Source organism: Melospiza georgiana, chromosome 4 (genome assembly GCF_028018845.1).
Source record: "Melospiza georgiana isolate bMelGeo1 chromosome 4, bMelGeo1.pri, whole genome shotgun sequence".
NCBI lineage: Eukaryota > Metazoa > Chordata > Aves > Passeriformes > Passerellidae > Melospiza > Melospiza georgiana.
Window position 1 is genome coordinate 6485469 of NC_080433.1, and position 23027 is coordinate 6508495.

At 40.7% G+C, this 23027-nt stretch overlaps 1 protein-coding gene across 4 annotated transcripts in view; it reads right to left on the reverse strand.

Annotated features, from left to right (window-relative positions):
* USP6NL (USP6 N-terminal like) overlaps nt 1-22731 on the reverse strand; it is a 114739-nt gene extending 92008 nt beyond the window's left edge. The window contains exons 1-2 of one of the 4 annotated variants that reach the window (XM_058023410.1): nt 22643-22731; nt 17485-17574 (exon numbers count right to left, since the gene is read on the reverse strand). In XM_058023410.1, coding sequence (XP_057879393.1) covers nt 17485-17488 — 4 coding nt within the window. In that variant the 5' untranslated portion in view covers nt 17489-17574; nt 22643-22731. Of the gene's footprint in view, nt 1-15767; nt 15942-17484; nt 17575-20447; nt 20469-21942; nt 22018-22642 lie in introns of those variants that run through there. The other 3 variants (XM_058023411.1, XM_058023412.1, XM_058023408.1) reach the window with 3 other exon arrangements.
* Between the last annotated feature and the right edge of the window lie 296 nt (nt 22732-23027).

Sequence of the window (23027 nt, forward strand, 5' to 3'; positions counted from 1 at the left end):
CTACATGTTCTGAAAATCATAACATGACAACAAACCACAGGCCACATTTTCTGGCCTTTAGACCTTCTGTTCCCATTGCTTAAGTGTTGGATAGGGAGGAGAAGAGGTCATCTCTTTCCATTCTTCCATTTCCAGCTGCTCATTGCGAGCATTTCAGATTTTAAGATTTACTGGCATATTTCTGCATGTCCATGTCAGTCTCTTGAATCACAGGGAGCACAGGAACAACAAACAATGTCTGTTATGTCAGTCCCATTCACAGCCTGCCCATTAATCTCTGCCAGAAGGAAGAGTAACCCATAGTTCTATCCCATTTGGTCAGTTAAAACAAAGACAAGTAAAATCCTTCTCCCTGCCAGGCTGTCCGGTTTCTTCTCCCACTTTGCAAACATTCAAGTGTCCACCCAAGAGGAAGCTTGAAGAAACATTCTTCAAAATGTTACAGACAGAATCCTCAGCTTTTTTATATTAAGAATAATTTCTAACTCCTGGACCTGAAGTTCAATTCCAGGTTTAAGACCAATGACTTTATACCTAGAGAGGTTTGGAGAAGATCACTACAAGCAGACCCTTCCAGAACAAGAATAATTTCAAAACATTTAAGTAAGATGTAAAATGCAGGGTTGTGCAGTAAGGTTTACCTGGAGGTCAGTTATTTAATAATACAGTGCTCAAAAATTGCTGTTGGAAGAATTTGTTTTCCACAGTTACCTCACCATGAGGTGTTTGTTCTTTATTTATTTTGGGTAATCAAACAACTTATCTTCAAGTCAAAGATCTAAAACCAAAGCAATATCATTTTGTGCAACTATATTACATTGCAGATTTTCTCTAAAAAACTGATTTCTAAGTTCATGGTGCACAAAACACAACTAGTACAGAGCTACTAAACTTTTGATGGTCTTAATATTAACTTATTATGGATAGGAGAAGAAAGGAAGAAAAAATAAATTAAGGCTGAATAAAATATTCAGTAATAACATCACTTGGCCTTCCAAAGCAAGAATACACCTTGCAGATCCTACAGTTGATTTTTAAATGAATTTGATTATTTCATTGCTACAGCAATGTTCTCAAGTGCTTGAACAAGGAGAGGATGGTGGACTGACAAAGAATAACAGTCAGGAAGGGGGAGCAGAGGAAGAAAGAGCTAAGAGGGCATGACTTGTACATACTTTTGTGAAAAATTATTTTAAAAGGAATAAATTAAAAACTTAAGTACCTATTCCCAACTGCAAAAAGGAAGCCACTCCTTTTTCTTCCAAACTGTCCCTTACCTTGCTGGTACAGGACCCTGTCCTCCCTTTTAAAGAGAGACACAACAGAACTTCAGGACTGGAAGTCATTTTCACATCACACCTGCCTTCCTCAATGTGAAACAGTTGCCAAAGTTGGTATGCACAACAGTTTCCCTCTCTTCTTTATTGTGACAATTGGCATGTAGAAAAAAAACTGAAAAAACTCACAAAGCTTGAAATAATTTAGGAAAATGTAAACAACATTCCATATGCAATGTAAAGAAAATGGTGCCAAGTCTGAAGCAGGCATGATAAATAAGAAATTTCAACAAATCACTGAAACTTTGAAGGATTAAACAGTAAGCTTGGTGGCTGCTATTTGTGTTTCCTCAAATCAATTTATACACCAAGACAGCAGCACTAAACCTGCTTTAGTATAGAGGCAATACCAAAAAGACTTGTAGAAATAAAACACACTAAATTGTATGATTTCATCTGTTACTCATGAGTCAGAACTTGGTTATAGTTCACTCTTATCTTTGACTGATACTGAACTAACTGATACTTCCATACAATCTGTCACTACAACTGCCACCTCTCAGACCACACATCCTGATAAAACACCCACTGTGGGCAAGGATACACCAGATGGAAGTTCACAGACACACAAGGTGAACCACAAGAAACCATGTCATAAATTCAGTGTAAAAATTCCGTAGATTCTGTTTGAGAAAAATGTAGTGCTACACATTCAGTGCACAGACCACTGATCTCTGCCAAGCATCTTTCCTCTTCAACAGAGCTTGCTAAGCAATATGTGCTTGATGATGATCTTGGATTCTGCTTTTCTTCCTTGACTTCAAAATTGCAGGGAATACAGAAATCATGCACATGCTAACAACATGATTAAATACATTGGTATTGGAAGGGACAGTTAACCAGGATGGGATTTTATGGATCACTGTGTACAGTCCTTGATCTCTCCCAAGCACAATAAAAAAATGACCTGCATCCGGATTAGTCAGCTATCATAACTCAGAATAAAATGCTTCCGTTAACATAATTATAATTAAGTGATCTTTGGAAGCAGCTCTTTTTCATGAAGCATATTGCCAGGAGCTAACACATTTACAGCACAAATGATGCTGCAGAAGGATGGCTCAGTGGGTATTTGTCAAAGGTACTTGACAGGGGGTGGGGAAGATCAGAATTGAAGTCTGAGGAAGACTTAATATTTTCTCTTTCACTCTCTTCTTCTAATCTGTAATGTTTATATATTCACAGCATTGTGTCTAGGCTATTAAAAAACCATCAAGAACCCTCAGGATTCTCCCAGGCAGCATTGCAGCCACCCAAAAAGTGCCTGCTTGTTGTGTCCTCGTTTACAGAAAGATGTACAAGCTACTAACAGAGAACAACCCAAGCCAGTGCAATAGCTCGAGGGCTTTCATTCATTGGAACAACAGCCCTGCACACGTTAAAGCTGAGATGCAAAGTTACTGTCACTGTTCTTTTCCCATCTCTCATCACCCTGAACTGTCTAGAATTCAGCTATTCTGCATATTGATTACTCCCAACATCTCTGCAGAAAGCTGTGCAGGTCTCACTTCATCATCCTGTGTTCCCCACTGTCGGTTTCTCGGCTGTTTAGGTGGCCTGGAAAGGCCCGGGGTGGCCTTGGACAGCCCACGCTTCAAAGGACGAGAAGAGACTTCAGATCTTTTCTCGGTCTCAGTGTTTATTAATTGTTTATCTAAAAGATTTTCTTTCAGCCCAACAGAGGTCTGCACAGCAAGTCAGCCATGGGCACACTGTGAGCCCCCGGGGCGGTCACTTATCTTTATACCCGAAGTTACGTATACAATATTTATGATTTTTCTCCAATACCTTCTACCCTTATTGACCGGTGCACTTTTAGTAATAACCAATCCCAAAGTGCCACCATCACCACAGAAGATGGAGGCCAAGAAGAAGAAGAAGAAGAACAGGACACGCCCCAATTCCTCCATCTTACTTCTTTGGACCCCCCTGTACAGAAATCCTAAACCCTGTGTTTCACTCTAATTAACTTATCCCTTCACCATTCACCCAGTGAAATCCTCCCATCCTCATACAGGTGTCATCTCCTGTGTAGGATCAAAGTCCAGCCACCAGACACTTCTGGCAACATTCCAGGACCCCCGAGCCCCCCAAGGGTGGTCTCGGCCACTCTGCACATCAGTCCTGAGGTGCTGAGATCCCACAGCCAGAATTGTGTCCTTTTCCCTACCTGCTGGACTGCACACGTGGTTAAAATGCCAAGCTTTCAGGCCTGACACCCCAGGGAATGGAGAGCCCATAACAAAATGGCCAGGGAAGCCCCAGCCCAGGGCAGGTCAGGTCTGGCACTGATGTTTCAATGGCAGCAGGATCAAGCATTAAGTCTTGTAGAAAGCCAATAAATACACAAAGCACTTGTGGTGACGTTAGCTCTGCAACAGAGCAAAGTCTGACGTTGGAGGCAGCAGAAGAGGATTTACAGGGAGCATTTGCTCTTTGGACCCTCCTCTCTGGGCTGCACACCCAGAAGGTTTCGGCAGCCTGCAGTCAGCAGGGCTGTGGGCAGGGCTGTCCCAGCAGGGCTGGCTGGAACAGGGGCTGTAAAAACTCCAGAGCCATCAAAGGTGAGAGCACCTGCCCTTAATGACCCATTGGAATGTTTGCTTTAGAGCTGCAGTTTCAGGAACCACACATGGCACAACTGCTTCAACTGCTTCACTCCCATCTTAGCAAAGAAGCTCAGAAATTATTTTCCCATCAGGAACCACTCTCTCATATGCAGGATAAGAGTTTTCAGGAATAGATTAAAGTATTAAGGAAATACAAGTCAAGCAACAGGGAAAAGATACTTTAAAAATCAAATAAAAGGAAGAGTATATTATAAGAACATTTGCAAAATGTTCTTCACAAAAAAAAAAACCTACCTGTTTATTTCTTTCAAAAACAATGAATTCAGATAAAGTCTATCCAGCAGCTAAGGCACACACCTTAACTATCCCCACTATCCCCAGAAACATTTTGTTTTATGATACTCCTGTCATTTCCTGTCTTCAAATTATTATCTCAAAACAATAGGCATTGAGCTCTAAGACAGGCTATATATCATAATAAAAATTATTACTACAGCTGCTATGAGGTAGGTTAGCTATTGTTTCTCACTAAAATGTTGAATTAATTTTCCAATCTCTGAACTGAAGCCTACAGCTTTTACTAAGTTTTCAATAATCTATCATAGTTGGACAAGAATTCTAGAGTCCCAAATCAATAACCAACTGTCCCCATAAATCTCTGAAACTTTAAATTCTTAATCTTCATTATTTTCTACAGATCATTCTTTGAAGCATGAAAGAGGCAAAAAGAAGAAAACCTAATGCTCTCAAGTATTCCTATGTGAAATTCTGATAGCCTTCCTTGTAAAAATGTTTGCACCAGTGACAACAACTCCATTTATTATTCAGGAGATAATTTTTCAAAAGTGACTGCTTTTGGCTATGCATTTTGCAAAGCATCCAGAAAAATAAATAAACATCCTCACAGTCTTCTCAATGGTCCTTCAGAGTCAGTAACTGCTTAATCCAACAAATTTGCATCCACTTAGGAATATTTTTTTCTTCATTTCTAGCAGGTTTGCTGCCAATTTTAAAGCTTGACACTATGGCTGCAGATCTAGGAGCCTTATTTAGAAGGCATCTTCTAAAGAAGAGAAAGTAGCTTGATCTAAAGGCTGGAAAATAATTTCAAGAGAAAGCTATTTTTTAAGGTCTGTTTTTCTTTAGACTTTAAGCATACAAAAAAGCTGTTCATTAAATTCAGATGATGGAAAACTTCAATAAATGGTCAATGAAAGTAATTCTACCTGTTCCAGGAAAAAACTCTATAAACCCAAAACAGAAAAACAAATGCTGTAACTGGGAAAAAAAGGGGAAGACAGAAAAACACAGGGCCACATTCTGCAGAGCTTAGGGCACTCAGAGAAGGAAAATTACACATTGCACAACCCCATCCCTGCTGAGGGCTCTCACTGTCACCCCTCTTGCACAGTTTGCACCCCCTCAGCTCTGGCCACAACACATTCTGCACGTGGCTCTAGACAATTACAAGACAGACAGTGAGTGTCCCAAAGAGCCAAGAGAGCCAATGCCTGTGTAAATCACTTTTATCACCCTGATAACAGACACCAGACACTAATGGAGATCAGTAGCAGAAGTTTGTGCTCATCTAAGTCTTGATGCACTCTTCCCAAAAAAAAAAAAAAAATTACAAAAAGAATAAAAGCATTTATAGATGTACAATTTACTTTTTCTTCACAAAAAACGTGTTTTGTACCTGTCACCTCCATGACCAAAGGGTACTGCTTCTTCCTTGCTCCTATATTTTCTGTAGAACTGTAGGTTTAGACACACAAGTGCACCTAAGCTGCACCATTTAGCAACAGTTCAAAGAGTTCCAAAAGCTCTCAGATATTTAATCCATAAAGACCTGGCAAAAGGAATAGCTCAGGCTGCAGTGCAGAATCCCTTGGATACAGAGGTACTCATGGGTTTTGGGTCTGGGTGATCAGGATTGTGTTAAGCAAGCTACAAAGCATTATGAAGATGAGTAAGAACAGAATCACAGATGATTATTGTGAATCATCAAATTAATTCAGTTTCTTTCTCTTCACACTCACACCACGCCCTTCAAAGGCCAAATGGTCACTTCATAAGGCTCAATAAATGGTCAAGAAAGCAACAACAAAACAAATGGAATTCCACCACCACTCCTCACCCCCCAAAAAAGGTTGTCTCTAAGCAGTCCATGTTGAATGATCAATAAAATAATGTTTGGTGGGGCTTTTTTTAAACAGGAGGAAGAAAGAGGATGGTAGTACAAGATCTCATCTCAGTGAATGCACACACCCCACAGGCTTTCTCAGTTTTCCCCACATTAGATGGCAAGTTTCCATATAGCTTTAGCTGCAAATGAAGATCTTTCTGAGAAGAAAAAAGTTGCATACTAGAAGTCTCAAAAAGAAATCAGACATTAATGAAGTTGTAATTACAATAACAAAAACTATTTAAAATATAGTCAGCAATAATATGCAGCATTTCAAACAGAATATGCAGCAATTTTCCACTGCCTGGATTTGGGTCATGGCTGTAGTGCTAATCAACAAATTTATCTTAAGCTAAAGGATATCATTAAATGTTCTGTCAAACCTAAGCACACAGAAAGAAGCCACACCAGTCATTAAAGACTTTTTTCAGTTTTGCTATATTAAACAAAAATCAAAACTATTACTATCTTGCATGTGCTAATACTGAAGTCAAAGTACATTCATTAGTTTAATCAGGCATAGACTGATAAAAGTGAATGTGTGCTCAAATCAAAGAAAGCAGAAAAATAAAAACTTTTAATTTAAACCCTTACTTGGTTTCCTTTTGAAGAGGATATAAATGAGACTAATAATCTTGTACCTCCCTGAGGCAAAGAAAAACTAGGAAATTCTATGCACTGCTATTTGTTAGCATGATTAAATCCTTCACTGCATGTACATTTCTGGGCTGATATTTAATCCAAGTAATAAAATGCAGCTGTAGAGAGGCACCAGGAAGAACATCAAGCCTTATTAGTCCACTGCAAAATACACACTGCTTTTATTAAGCCCATGTATTTGCAGCCATAGTTTGTACAGCAAATAGAACACAGTGTGGCTTCCTGTCTCTGCAAGAAAAATCAAAACTTTCAAAATAAGTTTTTGAATGCTTTGTAATAGGGTAATCTAATGCTTAGAATGGCATCTAATCCCACAAATGCAACCTACCTTAGTAATGAAAAAACTGTTACAGAGACACATTCAGAGGAAGAACAAATTCAACATTTCAAAAGTAGCCAATAGAAATTAACCCCAAGGTCACAGAGAGCAGGAGGGAACCACCCTCCTTTAAAAGGAAGTACCTGGGTTTGTTTGCTCCCTGCACTTGTGCTCTAATGGCACACACCATCACCTGGCACTTTCAGACCTCCTGCTCTCCTCCTGTGGTCACTCAGAATGCAGTCTTTCAAAGCAGATTGTAACTCATGTGCTTTAAAAATCCAATCATGCTTACTGTGACTACTTACCTGCTCCCACTGTCAGTTCTCCTATTCCCTCATCAATGAAAAAATGGTAGAAACACTTGGGCATCTGAGACTTTTTTAGTCAGCTTCCCCTTAAGACAACCAATTTATCCAAATGAAAAATGTCTTACCTACTTATTCCATGAACACAGGAACCTACTAACACTGTCCCAGTTTTGGCAGATGGAAAACTGCAGTGTATTTACTGTTCTCTATGTTCTCTGCAGCTGTCTGTAGAGAATTTATAATCATGCCAAGTTTCAGCCAACAACTGCCATAGTCCAGACAAGAAGGGTCATCACTGTACCCAGTATTCCACTCAGGCACTGCAACCTGGCATTTCAACTCCCACTGGCACTACACCAGTGCTACAGGAACAGAGGTGCCATCCCCCTTTGCAGGGGATTAATCCTTGTTAAATTTCACTGAATGACATCCAGGTAACCTGGCCTTGCTGTATCATCCACTGAACATACAGTGTTAAACACAAACACAAATTGTGTTAGTTCTTCTAAATGGATGTTCCACTTAATGAGTGATTGCATTAAGAAGAGGGGGAAGAACATTCAAGAGCCTTACAGTGAGTTTCAGATAAATATTATCTCTTTTAGTTTGTTTAAATGCACAGGGAATAAATAAATACTGAAATGTCACTAAAAGTGACTCATTAGCCTTTGCTCTAAAAAGAAAACTTTCCTACCACATACTTAGAGCAAAATGTACAAATACTTCTGTCACTGCTTCTGACATAGAAAAAAGGAAGGGGAGGAGCAGGGAAGGAAGTGAGGAGGAAATAAAAAGCAAAATTGACACTTTTCAATTTGTACCTCATCTTTTTACAGCAATAGACCAAATTTCTTCTCTCCTGTCCTTCGAGACCATGACATCCCTCAAACATTCTTACAGTAATTTGATGCAACTGGGGAAGAGAGGAAGCTAAAAGCTTGTCTAGTTTTTGCAACCAGATATCAAATACCTTGAGCTGTAACTGCACTGAAGCTCCCAAGGCAAGCAGGGTCTGCAGAGCAGCCTGGCCACAAGCATGGCTGTGGCACAGCATCACTCCAAAAACTCACAGCTGCAGCCCACAAGTGTCACCTCCAAAGCCAAATGTGGGGGACAGCAGGAAATGAAGGTTATGCCATGGTACTGTTTGTACAACTCAGATACAGTAACACCACAAAATAAAACTCCTCATATAATGCTGTATAAAATTCTACTACAAAGAAAAAAAAGAGAAGGAAAAAGCTTTCTATTGAATGCAACAGAACATTCTGGTGAGAGACTTGCTTCCCTATGTCCCTGAAAATCCTGGCAGGTCTGACTGGTGCTCAAAAGAGCTCTGAGTAAGGCTTTCAGCACTCCACCACAGAATCAGGCAGGTTTTCAAAGAGCTTTTCAAGGCTAAAACAGAAAGACTGCATTCAAGAATCCTGTCCTATGGCAAACCAAAGTGCTTTATTAAAACAAAGTGCCCTCATACATTAGTGATCTGTTAGATTAATGACTGCCCTGGCCAAAGCACTGAGGTTCTACAGCGTGTTGGTATGCCTTCCTTTCTGGAGACCATTATGTAACACAAAATAAAACTGAGGGAAAAAGGGAAGAGAAGAAAGAAAACAACACATCACACCAGCTTCCCAAACCAGAAGAACTTGGGAGCTCTACACAGATTTGTGCTTGCTTCAGAAATTGTGAGCAGGATAGGAACAGGTTTACCAACAGCCCTGAAAAAATTCCCCTTTTATCTTGCCAGTCTCCCATATAACTTTAGAAATTAAAATACCTTAATTATAGGGGTATGCAATGATAGCTTAACCAATATTATAATCAGCTGATTGATAGGATATCAATCCTACCACTTAAGTGCAGCTACTTTGTTACCACAAACATCTGCAATCCTTGTAAATACTGCAAGGATAACAGGCTGGATAGTTTAAGTAAGGAAAAATCCTAAACAAATATGGAGCCAATAATCTCACTGACATTACTTACATAACCCCACTTCTGGCAACAACCCCAAATATTTTCCAACTGTGTTACAAATCAAAGAAGTTATTTCCTATCAGTAGCTGGGTAAAGTATGTCAAAATAGTTTTTCTTGAAACACATTCAATTTAGCTTAAAATAACCACACATCTTTTAAATCAGGTGCTTTGTTTCTTGAATATGAACATGAATAACAACATAAAATGAGACTGCAGCTCAATTATTTTTCATAGCTGTGATAAAGCTACACCACTGAGCAGCAGTACTTCACTTTTCCTACACAGTGCTGCATTTCAGACAGTCATTTGTATGGAAAGTGAGAATCAACACGACCCACAACAGGCAAGGAAAGTCCTGTGAGCACCTCATTCAACACTTCTGTTGGGAAAGTTCTTCTTTAGTCCATTCCTAATCCTTCCTCCCATTCAGCTGCTTTGTGGATTCTTTGATTCAACAGGAAATAACACCACCATTAGGGAGCTTAAACCTGCAGCCTCTGAAAGTGTTCCTGCAGTAACTGCAACATTGTGCTGTGACTACACAGTGCTTGGGCAGAGAAGGGAGTGCCCACCCAAACATTTTCATTTGTAACTGTTGCTTTTTAGTCGGGAATTCCTGCATCCTTCCCCCTTTGGAATGCACTTGAACACCAGGCTCGAGTTATCAGAGGATGAATAGGACCCCAGAAATATGAATTGCTCACACAGTGGCAGACACTTGATCCTCACTGCAGAGAACAAGGCCACAGTGTTCCTGTGCTGCTCACTCCTTCTGCTGCAGGAGCACCAAAGGCCCACCATCATCAAGGCATCATTGTGCCATGTTCTCTACAAAGGGGCACACAGAGAGGCCCAAAGACTAAGATTTAAATTAAAAACTATGTAATGGGAGAATATTATCGTGCCAAAGGCATGTACTCCTGTGTATGCCAATTAGTCATAGTAATTCAGCACTCCTAACTGGCTATCAGTCAAAGCAGAGGCAGACAGATGTTAAAAATTATTCTCCTTTATTTATAAACACATCAATAGAAGAATTCTACTATCTCTACTGTAGGTATATAATTTTACATTGTAAAGAAAAAATAATTACATAGAATATATATCACAAATAAAACATGTAATGAATGTTTAAATATACATAAATTACTACCACAACCATCTTTTTATCATCCTTGTTGTTTCAGAGACACACAGTTAGAGGATCATAAAGTAAATAATTTGTAAACAATCTAACCTTAATTTCCAGTACAAACATGGCAGAATAAATGAAGTGCAAGTGCCTAAAAAGAACACATTTGGGGAACTCTGTGTGTATATGAAAACACTGGAACTCCAACATCATTAATGATGGTAATTCTCCTGCCACAGCTCTCCTGTCAGCTCAAAACCAACAATAGTTTCCTGCCAGTGCCAACATTTTGGTTTACAAACAGAAATTACATCTCTTTAATAGCAGGTGTCATGTTGCACTAATTTATTTAGAGAAGCCCCATCAACCTGCCAGGAAAAAGCCCAAATGAAAGAAGATAGATTTGAAGTTCCCTTTATGAAAAAATAAATTAAAAGTAAATGTAACACCTTTTAAAAAATGTTCAGTCAATGTATCTGGAATGTATGTATAAATTTAGCTTTACTATAAATTGATTAATTCAAATTAAACAGTAAATATTTTACAACGCTTCTTTGTTAGCAAAGCCCTATAAATGTGCCATTACTGAACTTGAACCTACACCTGCAAACACAGCTTCTGGGTGTCATTAATACATTTTTGGTAACTGCAACCTCCTGCAAAGATGCAGCTTCATTTCACACTATGGAGATTGAAGTCTTATTTTGTCCAAGTAAATACATGACAGAATAAAAGCCAAAAACTGTTTATCTGCCTCTTTGACCTAAAAATAAATTTTAAGTAAAAGGGAAGCAAGGACTTACCAGCCATAAATATCCTAAAATGTGACCAAAAATAAAGGAAGGATTATGAAGGGACCAAAAATGAGGAAAGGATTATAAAAACAAATTCTAAAAATAATTTTAAGTCTGTTTAAATACAGACAAATTTCAAAAAGCTTTCCTTTATGTTCTGATTTATTAATAGCTGTACTATGAGAAAAATCCACAGGGTCTGAGAAGCTGCATCATTAGGTCAAAGGAAAAAATAAAAATCCAATATAATAAAATGCAAATATTAAAACAACAAGTTAGTTTCTATTAACATGCCTGCATTTCCCCCATGTGATACATCAGTTTTGTGCAAAGTATTTGGGTTTCTATTTTCTTGCTACTCATGCACCCTGTGTATGCAGAGGAGCAGTTTAATTACAGTACTGGTGAGAAACTGGGTCATCCAAGATCTGATTAGCCCTCTGGAGATGCCTCTCCTTGCTTAGCACAGAGGAAGCCCAAGATTACCACATTCCTCAACATCTTCAACTACAGTTCCAGCAAGGGAAAAGCAGCATTTAGCAGAATCTCACCCACAGACCACTGATCCCCACCCCTGCAGGGCTGCAGTGCACCCATGGCCGCAGCTACCTGGGCAAGAGCTGAGGGAGCCCCCCAAAATTCCAGTCAGCCCCAAGAATGCTCCTGTAACAAGGAAAAATGCAGCAATTCAGGCAGGAAAAGGCCACTGATCCATTCCTGGCATGGGCAACATTTTAAAGAGGTCATGAAATTTTAAGACCCTGAGTTCAGCCTTGGCTCCTGCAGCCCAAACCTTTCTAATGAAACTTCAATCAGAACTTTCTGGGTGAGACCACACAGATTTCTGGAACTCATTAATTCTGATCTCTGCATCTGTATTTTGAGTCAGAAAATTCTCTCCAGCCCAGTTGCTCACAGTCTCACCAGGTACCAGCTGCATGATAAAGAGGAGATAGAGGAACAAGTAGCAGTACCCAAAAAAAAAGAGATCTGAAAAGTTGAGGCAACAGAAGAGCAACAGTGAAGCAAGAGAGTAACAATTCTCCTACTACAAGATTGCAGAGCCAAACAACAACGTGCCTTTTTCATGCTTCACATTACAAAAAAGTTCATAGTGTATGTACTACTGGTGCAAATTCTCATGTGCCACTGCAGTTACAGCAGTGAATTCCCTTGACAGCTTCAATAAAAGAGGAAAAATTAAATAAACACTGATATTATCAATGAAGCAATTTTTAGAGGGCCACTAATATACAGCAGTTTACTATTTAAGAGTCTTGGGGGTTTTCTTCAGAAAATTCTCTCCAGGCCAGTTGCTCACAGTCTCACCAGGTACCAGCTGCACTATAAGGAGGAGATAGAGCAGCAAGCAGCAGTACTCAAAAAAAAAAATTTGAAAAGTCGAGGCAACACAGAAAGAGCAACAGTGAAGCAAGACAGAGTAACAACTTCTCCTACTACAAGATTGCAGAGTCAAACAGCAACATGTCTTTTTCATGCTTCACATTACAAAAAAGTTCATAGTGTATGTACTACTGATGCAAATTCTCATGTGTCACTGCAGTTACAGTGGTGAATTCCCTTGACAACTTCAATAAAAGAGGAAAAATTAAATAAACACTGATATTATCAATGAAGCAATTTTTAGAGGGCCACTAACATACAGTAGTTTACTATTTAAGAGTCTTGTGAGTTTCCTTTTTTTCAGATAGCTAAGTTGCAAGAGAATTACTATTATTTAACTCTTAAACATTTTTACAAACATTTCACAAGTCTTCAAAGTCACCTTTTGCAAATCTGCATTATGGCTCTTTGTCCCCTGTATCCAACAATTCTTTATTATTCACAGCTTCAGTTTTTCATAGAGAATTACTATTTCAAGTTTTAGGAAACATAACCCAGGACACACAATAGCTTCTCTTCTATTTCTCAAGTCACAGTTTTGATGAAGATTAGAAGATAACTGTGCTGTGAAACCACAACAACTGTGAAAACATTTCACTAACTGTAGCTTCAAATTTGCATTTTATGACTAAGCTTTCAGGGCTCATAGTTCAAAACTAAAACAAAAACCTGTCAGATAATAATCTGACATCCTTTAAGTATTCTTTACTATTATTATATTGCTAAAGTATTTTAGTTTATTTGTAAGCTTTCCCTCCCCAGCATGCAGCTGTCTCAGTGAATCAGAACTTTTTCCTTTCTTTTATTCAATCTCAGCTCATTGCAAATAAGTGATGACTACAAAGCCTCTTCCACCAAATCATTCAGTTTTTAAATTATTTGCAACTTTACCCATACTACATAAAATGCACAGGCACCTACACTTTGGGTAAAACAAACAGAAAGTTTATTTCCCAGTATTTTTATGTTTATGAACAGTTTGGCTTGGTCCTCAGTTCACCACAGATTCAGGAGGGGAGATTGGGGGTGAGGGAGGAAAATGAGCCAGACTTAATTCCCAGGCTTTCCTCAGGACAGGGATGCCCAGAACACTTTTCTCAGCTGCAAGCACAGAAAAAGCATGTGTGGAATGGTTTGGGCTGCAAGTGACCCTCAGATAATCCAGTTCCTGTGCCCTGCCATGGACAGGGACACTCCCCACCTGACCAGGCTGCTCCAAGCCCCATCCAGCCTGGCCTAGAGGGACTCACTACAGCACTGCACCTTGATCTGGCTGACCTTAACATTTGTTTTAATTCCCTAGTTCACTGCTCATGAACAGGGAAATGCCAGCCAAAACGATTTCTTTACGTACACTATGAGAACACAGAAGAAAAGCAACAAAATCCATGTTTTCAGAAATCCCAGAACCACAAGGTTCCTCTGTGAACACAGCCCAGAAAGCCAGAGCTGTAATGAGAGGTCAGGGTATGTAACCAAGCATCAAACAGCAGCAGCCTTTAATCACACCTCTGTGGGCTGGATTGGAACTGGAGAGACAAAAACTGCCCCATCATCACCAGCCACACCAAGCACTTGCAGAATGTGAGATTACACTGCCCAGCAGCTCTCCAAACGTGTTCCCTCCCACAAAATGTGTTCCTAACCCCAGTCAAACAGAAGGAAACCTGAATTGATGAGAGTGAAGCACAAAGAAGCAGGTGACCTTCCCAAATGCAGCATTGAGTTTTTAGTGGGTCAGAAATAAAACTAAAAGCAGAAAGACAAAGTCAGGAAAGAAATATTGTGTATTGTCAGCTGGCACTGCATCTTATACATTCAAGGGGGAAAAAATGAAGATGTCAGCAGCTTGTTGCAGTAGTGTGCACTAACCTTAATTTTCACTGCAGCAGCTCAAGTAATTGCATTGTACTGACCCTTCCTCAAAGGAGAAAAGCACAAGAAAATGCCCAAAAATAAAGAGCACAGTTTATAACATTAAGAATTTATCATGATGCTACACATTTTCTGGCCACTAGATACCTGGAGAAAATGCAAATTAAATCAATTCTTTCTGTGGTGGGACACTCTAGATAGGTTGCATCCATCAGGATTTCTCTGACAAGTTATCTTTAAATAGAAAACAAATCAATAATCAACTTCACCTAGCTACACCTGATACTGTTACAAACCCTTTAAGGATCTGACCTCAGTGTCCTTTAAGGCATACAATGGAAAAACACAATTTCAAATACAAACCTGTCTTACCCTTATTTATGAAAACAGACATTTACAAAGCTGTTCCACAGAAATAAAAGCCTCAACACTGACTGCTTCAGTTGGAACAGATTTTTTGTATTGTCCAACAACAAACTATCACTATCAATGGTGAACTCTGCAATTCTGCCAATGCTCTTCCCAACACAGGGAAAGATTCAAACAAAAAACAGGATCCAAAGCAGGCTATGGTAACTATTTAAAAAGTTCTAAAAAGTAATTCTCTCACTCACTTTCAAAAAGAAATTAGCTTAAAAATAAGCATATGTGTGTTTCATGAGTACCAGGATATTACCAGATCTACTTCTACAATGCATTTAAATAAAATAACAAGCTTTGTGTAACAACTTTTATATGGTAAACAACAAATATTATACGGTAAAAATTACTTCATCTAGTGAATAAAGTTGGCAAAAAACCCAAACAGATATGATCTGCCTGTGAAGAAATTTAGGACAGATATTAGAAAAAGGATTTAATCATTTTAGGACTTAGCATCTAGCACAGCCCTTCACAAAGAGCAATGGAAATAATATATTGAATCAAGTGCATCAAGTACAAGAAAATAAGTAGGATTCAATCATGTAGCCTGCACATAACAACATTCTGGAGTTTTTAGTGCCCTTCTGAAGGCTGAGATTGCCTCATTTTAGACAGATTTTTTGTTTGAATGCCACCAGGTGATGCACAATTTAGGAAGAGCAGAGACTCTCAGCATTTTTAATACCTCTGGCTGTTCTGGGTGCCCACAGATTCATGAATAAGCACACATAGAGAACTGGACAAATAAATGCAATCCCTAAGCTATGGTACTTACCTTACTGATGAGATATTTAGCAAAGAGGAGCACAAAACCAAGGTCTGTGCTTAGAGTTCAAGTTGCTCTCAAATAAACCATAAGCTAAGAAATTCAACATCAGCCAAACAGAAACCATCTAACCTTCTCTAAACCATATTTTTCAAGAGTGGCACTTGGTGCTGTGCCCTTGAGGCCATCACAGCATCCCACCACAAGAATGTGGCACCCTGCACTGAAGGACACCATTCCTGACCACCACAAAATGTACAAAATGTTGTCTTGCATTTGAATAAGGACCTTCATTCTTCCTAATGAACAGCTGAACCCTCCAGCCTGCAAGCAGCTCAAAATCTGACCAAAGCAAGGGTGTTCTGCTCTAGCACTGTGTGTGTGTGCTGTACTCAAATAAAAATCATCACAGCAGCACCCAGGGAGTCACACTAACACAGCAACTCAGAGTCAGTTATTGGTTATGTGTAAGACTGCACATAAGGCAGGGAAAAACGTGAAATAAATATTCACATCCAGGGTTTGACAAATCAGGATGTTGGAAAAACTGCCTGGAAAATTGTCATCTATGCAATACAGCAAATTAAACATCAGAAAGTAAACAAGTGTGAATAGCAATAGGAAAGAAAATAGAAATAAATCAGTATAAAAACTAAAATAGTTCTACCTACACCAGCATGAAAAATTACACCAATAAAAAGCTCAGAAGAGTTTCTGAACTATAGGTAGTTCACAAACTCTTCTGAGCCTTTTTTTTTTTTGGTGTAATTTTTTCTCTGCTGCATTTAGCAAGCATTTCCTTCATCATTCTTTTTTATTTCCAGATGTCAAGAGCAATCATTTTTCATTTAGTTTGACAAGAAATTTAACCAACAATTTTCTTCACTCATTTCCTCCCAGAAACTCAAAAGGTCTTATTTTACTGAGAAAGGATATAATTATCCCATGAACAAGATGCTTTGCCTTCAGCATGTTCAGTACAGTGCTGAAGCTGAGCTGCTTTACAAATACAGTTCCTGTGCAAATGAAGTTTTATTCTTATTTCTACACGAGACAAGGCCAAGCAATATTGCTGACAGAAGCTGCATGAGGAATTCTCACATCTGTAAAACTTATGAGACATTCAAATACTCAGAGTTCACTAGAAAGAGCTTATCTTACCCATCAGATGTGACCTAAAGCAAAACTTCCTGTGCCTTTCATCTGGTTTTTTCCATCAGAACAGACATTAAGTCACAGTTTTCTGTGGCTCAAATCATTCCAATACATGCCAGAATTCCTATACTGGAATTTGAGTAACATATTCATTTTTTTTCCTATAGAATGAAGTCCATTGATTTTATGTTGGATTTTTACCAGTTATTTTAATTTACTAGGCAGTCACAAATTCTGGAATTCTTAGAAGGCATTTTCCCCTCAGAGTTACATGTTTTATTTATACTGAATAAAACAAACATTATCTTGTTACAGAACTCAGCTTCTTGAAAGTGAGACCAGACTACAGAGAAGTCTTAGAGAGCACACATTGATCAAAAATGTGCAGATTAAAAATGGCATCTGCCAACTCTCAGGTTTATTTGGTTATTTTTACAGGACTGAAGACACAAAACTCAGTATGAATATTTTCAAGGAATAACCACCTCCCAAAAGCTACTACAGAAGTACAGTTCTTCTAAACTACAAATTAAGGGTTTGCTTTTTTTCTGAAAGAAAGAAATCTACTTACTCATGACTGGAAACCTCTTTGTATATAATCCAAGACAGGTCTTGAAGCAAGGTATCTTGTTGGAGAAGGTTTCTCAGAGGTATACATGTCCTGAAGTGGGAGGAAAATAAAAACACATATAATTTTTTCAACTTCAAATCATTAGAATATATGTTTATATATAAACTATCTTTCCTACTCTCTTTTCATCCTCTTTGTTAAATAAAAAAGGAAAACAGAGATGTGTTTGTTATGACTGGGGAGCTTTAGTGCTTATGGATGTATTTGGCTGTTTATCAACTCAAAATGTTAGAGGAGGGTGCACAATCACATTATCAACTTGTGTATGTACTAAAAAAAAAAGTGCTATAAAATACAATGTTTGTTATCTCTTGGGAGCAGTTAAAAAGTTAAAAGTACAAGACTACAACATAGATATAGTAACTGAAAATTCCTAAGTGGTATTTTGCTTCAGCAACCTCAGCTGGCAACACAATGCAAAAAAATTCCACTTTTTAAAACAGAAGAAATGCAATTAAGATTACTAAACAAGCACATTTGGCACTCACATCAAACATTTCCTTCTCAGAAACAAAACCTGAATGAGCTACCATTCCTAGCAACCACAAACCTACAGTTGCAGCAATCCCTCACTGATTTCAAAAAAAGACACCCAAGTAGGGCAGATATGGATTCACTAACAACAAGCCTGGCCCTCCCTGAAGCCAAATATAGAGGATTTAATCTCCAACAATGACAGCACAGCAAGTACATTTTGAAAAATTTATTATATAATCTCCCTCCTGCTGATAAAAAGCAAGTTTATCCAAGTCTGATTCAACAGTTAAATGAAAGAAACTTCACTCACAGCTGAGGTGAAAAGAAGAAATCCAACATATCTACTAAGCTGTACAGAGCTTTCTCCTAATACCTGCACAATTGCAGAGTATCTGTAAATCTTATGGGATATATTTCCTCTTTTCAAAACAAATCAGAACCTGCTGAACCTCACCACCTGTGCTAATCCAGCCAGATATCTTGTGCTGACTCACACTTCAAGTCTCAACTCTCCTGATCTCCTCATGCTCAAAAAAAAAGCAAAGTAAAATGCAAGAAGACACAAGAAGAGATTGAACTCTTCCTAAATTATGACTTCACATAACATTTACAGATCTACAGCACACAACAAAGCAGTACAGGAACTACCACAGGACATCACAAGGAGGTTCCTTTATCAACTGCTAAAACAATTTTAAAAATAAAATAACATCAAAGCCACACACACCACGAAGAAAAGAAATCCAGCTGCCAAAAGGAAGCCTTTGGTAAAGCTGCAGATTGAAAATTACAACCAACTTTTTTGCACTGAAAAAGTAACAGAGGGAAGAGACTCAGAGGGGAAAGAAGGCAACTGAAAAAATCCACACACAAACATTGTAAACAAGCAGAGATGAGCACAAAGCCATGAGCTGCTACATCAGTGAGGAACAGTTTGGACTGCAGGCCCTGTCAGCTTTCCATGAATGTCTCCTAAATTAAATATTTAAGCACACACAGCCCAATCAGAAGTGAAGTGTCTGTTCAAACATCTCATTAGAACTTCTCAGCTCCCTCTTGATTACTGGTGTCAAAATTAGCAAATATAACTCCCAGGACATTTAATTATTTACTGGGCCAATAACACCTGTAATGTTAAGAACATCAAATGGATCAGACATCCCTCAAACCAGGTCCAAAGCACTTCTGACCAGTTTCACACCAGCTTGGGGCCCAAATCCTTCTTGAATCTTATCCATAATCAACTGGAAGACCAGAGCCTCCCATTCAACCTGATTTTCCAAAGGCATTATCTCACCCTAGTTTTGTAAACACAAACAATACTCTGCCTCAGAGCCGTGGTGTTACATGACATTTTATTGTGTGTACGTACAGGAAAAGGCTGTTCATTAGGAAAAAACAAAACAGCAGCTCTGCAAACCACTCAAGGCTAATAATAGCTTAATTATGCACCCTCATGGCTTATAAAAACCTTGTCACGTCAGGCTGAGGAAATGAGGTGGGGATGGCACAGAGGCTCTGCTCCACCTGAGTGTGTGAAAAGTGAAGGCTCCAGTGCACCAGAGCGACCTGACCTCCAACCCCAGCCTCAACTGCTGCTCCTCTGCTGCCTCCAGTGCCTAAATATTCTGTTTAGCACACAATGCAGACTTCTGGGAAATTCAGCTGTTGTTCTCTGAAATAATGCTATGTGTGATTTATATAATTTCCCTTGTAAATAACTTTTTTTAAAAAGGAAAATTTGGTCTTTCATCTGTAATTTTGAGTACAGCAATAGCAAGCAGTGTTGAAAAGTCAACACCACCAAATAGCAGATAGTCCCTGTTCTCTATTGCATTCCAACAGCAACACCTTTACCAAGGTATGTACATTAGAAACTAAACTGTTTTCACTTTGCTTTGTTCTCTATTGCATTGCAACAGCAACACCTTTACCTAGGGATGTGTGTTAGAAATTTAGAAACTGAACTGTTCTCACTTTGCTTTCTCATCAAATCTGATTTATTTCAATGCCTGTAGAGTTCTCTCCTGTACAGAAATACTGCCAACTAGTACAAAACAGAAATAAAGACTTACTTGCTCAGTGTCTTTCTGGAAGACACCATCTTGGGAAAACGTTAAATCCAGAACAGTGCCTGACACTCTCTCTGCTTTCCCTTGCAATCAACAAGGCTATGATGAAAATAAAAAATAAAAAACCAAACCACCAACCCACCCACACATACCCTTGATCTTTGTCTTTTCCTCAAGAGCTAACCCCTGTATTCCACCTCATGTTTCCTCAGTGACACACCTGTACTCTCTCACTCCTGGGAGAATCACCTCCAGGGGCTGTGACACTGCTGGCACTGAGACTGGACAGGAATTTTACCTGCAGTGAGCAAAGCTCTTTGCAACTTCAAATTCACTCACAGTACATTCAATTACCTGTTTCCATAGCTGGTGCCAGGTCTCTTTTTCACCCAATACTCTGTTTCAGGATAATTAGCAGGAGCCAGATTGCCAGCAAATTACAGCATATTGTACTTCTGTGCAGTATGATTCCACCCAGAGATTTTCCTTTCAGATGGCAATTAAAGATTCAGGTCTAGCCTGTGTGTGTTGCTGCAGGATCTGTTTAAGTTAGATACTAAGGAGTTAACATTAAGAATTTATTCCCCCAGTTCCCAAGAACCAGCAATCACAGGAGCAGCATGCAACTGCCCTGCTTAAACACACCAAGACAAAACAGCCCAAAGAGAGCCTGCCTTGCACAAATCAGTGTTTTAGTGTCACTTACTGTCTTCTTTAAACCAAACATTATGGCCCCTCACAGAAAACAGACAGATTTCAGAAGCACTATGTTTTGGAGTTGCACAGATAGCTGGCTGGCAAAACATTAAGTCTGAAATTGGTGGTTTCTGTGCTGTGGAATCAGAGGGCAGAGGAACAGCTGGTTAAAAGGCAGTTCTACTAAATACTTATTTTACACTGCATCTCAGCTGAACTAACTTTAAAGTTATAATCAGAAACAACAAAAGTCAAAAAGGAGTAAAACTAAGTCACTTCAGAGCACAGTTATTAAAAAGAACAGAACAAAAATGCCTAATATAGCACCAAGCCTCTAAGCACGGCAACTCAGTCAAATGCCCGAGACAGCACAAATGCACAACTCACAACAAAGTGCAATTGCTACTGTTTCAGAACCTCCACAGAATCACTGAGTGGCCACAGATGAGGAAGCACATGGAAGCACAAATGAAACAAGCCCAACGACACACCCTCCTTTGTTCATAGCAGGAATATTTACACTACAAAGCGTCGAGGCAAATCGCCTTTAGTTTCAGGCACTGCTGATTGGCCGCTGTGTTTGATACACACACGCCTGGCAGAGCTGGAGTTTCGACTGTCACACAGCAGCTCTAGATTGCAGGGCGCGCAGCAAGCTAAAAAACCATAGAAAACAAGTATTCAATATAATTATCCTAACTGAAATGGTCCTCCACAGGATGCATTCGTTGTGAACAGGGCAGATGCGGATTTGTTTTCACTCCAGTGTAATTCAGTGAGACTGAAAAGCAGCTTCCCTCACAGGCAGTTTTCAGTGCAGCTGCCTCCTCCAAGCAGCAAACGGCACAAAGAAAGTTATTCTCGAGCATATGCGGGTGAACAACTGGCACAGGAGTTTGGAGACAGTGACTTTTCAGTCACCACTTGACTCTGGTTCAGCTGGCAGCTCAGTGCCTTCGGTGGTTTTCTACAGGCAGCCACGCACGCCACAGAAAGAACCTGAAACACCTGATAAATAATTGGCTCTTTGCAGGCAGTCCCAGCGGAGACCGAGGGCTGGGAGAGGGCCATGGAGAGCCAGGGCTGAGCACAGCGTGGGGGACGCCCTCTGTCCCAGCCCACCGCTGCCAGCCTGGCACTTCCCACCGCATACCTGAACTATTACAACAAGCGGAGGAGGGAGCAGGTACAGAGAGAGCAGCGGTGCCAGAAAGCCACATTAAAGGGTTCAGCCATCGAAATCCTCCCTACTCCAGACTAGGGCGGCACTGTCGCCTCCCACATGGCCAGAAAAGGGGAGGCTCAAGGAGGCCCCAAGTGTCGGACGGACCTACAGCCGTGCCTCCCTCAAGCACACACCCCACAGGCACAGCCCCCAGCCGCGCTCTGACTGCGGCCCCTCACGCCGCCACACCTCACTCCAACCTCACAACGGGACCAGGGGCATCTCCACAGGGCTTCCCCCGGGCTCCCCCAGCACTCCCGGCTCCGCCGCGTCCCGCAGCCCCCCACGCGCCGCCCCCTCCCCAGCAGAAAGAGCCTCCAAAAACACACACAAACACCCCTCCGCTGGGAATGGAACAGTCCCAGCACCCCAGTACCCTGCAGGAGCCGGCTCCCGCCACTTCCACCTCTCCGGCCTCGCGGGGGGTGCGCCCCCCCCCGGGGGAGGATGGTAGCGCCCGCCTCCCCTCAGCCGGGAGGAACCCGCCCGCCTCAATGGAGGGTCCGGCGCGGCACCTCCACACACACACGCGGCTTCCCCCCCCACCTAGCACCCCCGCAATGGACGGGTCCAGCCGGCCATCCCGGGGCCGCACAATGGCCGGAGCAAAGTCGCGGCTTGTCCCTACCTTTGCTCGGCTTCCTCCTCTTCCCGGGGCCTCCCTCCGCCGCCTTCCCCAGCGGCGCGTCCCTGCTCGCTGCCCCGGGACCGGCAGCCTCCGACCAGGAAGTGCCCCGATGTGACACCGCCGCTATGGAAACCCTCCCCGCCCCCGCCCCTCCCACAGGGCTGACCCGCCGCCGCCGCCATCTTGGGCTGGGGACGAGGCGCCTGCCCGGGGCCGGGAGCGGCTGTGGGGAGAAGGTGGGGAAAGGACAAAACAGGCAGGCTGCCCTCAGAAACTCCTTGGCTCTGCTGCATCAGCTGCCAAGGCTCCCAGTATGGACACCCATTGTCCTCTGTCCAGTTCTGGGCTCCTTAGTGTGACACCAAAAACATCGGGATAAATCAAA